A 1894-nucleotide genomic window follows, 5' to 3' on the forward strand; every position below is an offset into this window, starting at 1 on the left:
TGGATTTGTAGGGAGAGCAAATATGAAGATGTACTGAAATACATATATATATCAGATTCCCCATCAGATTTCCCCATTTGTCAAAGAATCAACAAACTCTTACCAGCGGTGCTATGACACACCACAGGAGAAAGATGTAACTGACATCATGACGGGAATTATTGATACTGCAGCCCCTGGTCCATAAGGTGCTGACGTCAGCATGGTCCTTTCGGGGATAAAACAGCAAGCACATTCCAAAGAAAAACTTTTACCAGGGTGAGGCAGCATCACCCAAGGGCCACCAGAGGGTGCTGCATTCTGCTCCTTCTTGAATTGTGATGGGCTGCTGGGACTATGACTACAGGGAGCTGAGGAGAGCAGGCACCCACGCCTGGGGGACAGCTACAGCCCTGGTCCCCTGACTGCTGCACCCAGAGAGCTGACAGGGCTATGTGGGTGGGAGACTCCTGTCCCTCCACACCCCTGACACTAGCTCTGCCACTCCCCAGTGGTCTCAGTGCTGGAAGGAGGAGACCTGCTAAGAACCCACAAGGAGGGCAGGAAGGGGTTTTACTAGAGAGGCCAGAACAGGGTCAGGAGGATGGGGTTAGGTTTGGGAAAAACAAAGCCACTGGGGCAGGAGTGTGAGACTGCACACAGATCACTGTTCAGTCCTCCCATTTTCCAGAGGGAAAATTAGGACTGAGGTGAACGGGGACTTAACAAAGCTGCTTGGGTGGGGGACATCCAGCCAAGGGCCTCACTCAGTGTCTCAGTCACTGTGCAGTCACTGCTTCGTGGGAGGTGCCAGCACCTATCTCTTTCCATATAACCCCCAGGGGACATCAGAGTGACACTGGGGCACCAAGAGAGGAAGCTGATTTGCATGAAGCACGTTCTCCTCCTAATGGGTCTGGGAGGCAAGAAAAGGCCCCAAGGACACCACCCTCCACCCCAGAAGCCTGAGGAGGCCGTGTCCTGTGAGTGAGCCACCATGGCCTGGACAGTGCTCCTGCTCGGGCTTCTCACTTACAGCTCAGGTCAGAGGAAGGGACTCGGCACTCTTGGGGGACACATCAAAGCAGGGTCTCAGGGTGATCTTGTGTCTCGTAACAACACCCATGTCTTTCCTGTTGGTTTCAGGTGTGGATTCTCAGACTGTCACCCAGGAGCCGTCACTGTCTGTGTCTCCAGGAGGAACAGTCACACTCACCTGTGGCCTTACCTCTGGGTCAGTCTCTAGTAGTAACTACCCCAGCTGGTACCAGCAGACCCCAGGCAAGGCTCCCCGCAGGCTCATCTACATCGCAAACAGCCGTCCCTCTGGGGTCCCTGAGCGCTTCACTGGATCCATCTCTGGGAACAAAGCCTCCCTCACCATCACAGGGACCCAGCCTGAGGATGTGGCCGACTATCATTGTCTTCTGTACATGGGTAGTGATATTTACACAGTGATGTGACCCCATTGGGAAGTGCAACCAAAACCTCCTCTTGTGCTCAGAATGGCTCAGCTTTAGTGACAAGGAAAGAGAGAGGATGGGAATGGTCAGAACAGTAAGGGAAGAGGCCTCAGGGCCCCATTCCCTGGTCCACTGGCCCCTCCCCACTTGCCTCCTGAAGGCTCCTCCAGGGTGTGCCCATCCCTCTAATGTGACCCTGACAGAATGGGCTTCCTCACCTCTCTCCCTACAACCCTGACAGGGTGAAGGCTGAGTGCAAACACATTAACCATCAGAGAGACTCAGAGCCCACACTGCCCTTTGTAATCCTGCCTGTGTTCCAGGAGCTTTAACAAGTTATACTGTCATGTACTGATTTCACCCTGTGTTTGCTGGAATGTTTTATTAGCATTTAAATGAGAGTGTCACTGGGAGTTTGCAGGTGGCACCGGTCTCCTGACTAAGCCTGCTGG

At 53.5% G+C, this 1894-nt stretch overlaps 1 gene segment (V, D, J or C); it reads left to right on the forward strand.

Moving 5' to 3' along the window:
* The first annotated feature begins 900 nt into the window (after nt 1–900).
* LOC118997256 (immunoglobulin lambda variable 8-61-like) lies at nt 901–1442 on the forward strand. The segment is given in 2 exon segments: nt 901–1022; nt 1126–1442. Coding segments are annotated over 2 exon segments (363 nt in total).
* The last annotated feature ends 452 nt before the right edge of the window (nt 1443–1894 follow it).

This window comes from Sturnira hondurensis, unplaced genomic scaffold (assembly GCF_014824575.4).
Source record: "Sturnira hondurensis isolate 20B ecotype Veracruz unplaced genomic scaffold, ASM1482457v3 Scaffold0012894, whole genome shotgun sequence".
Taxonomy (NCBI): Eukaryota; Metazoa; Chordata; class Mammalia; order Chiroptera; family Phyllostomidae; genus Sturnira; species Sturnira hondurensis.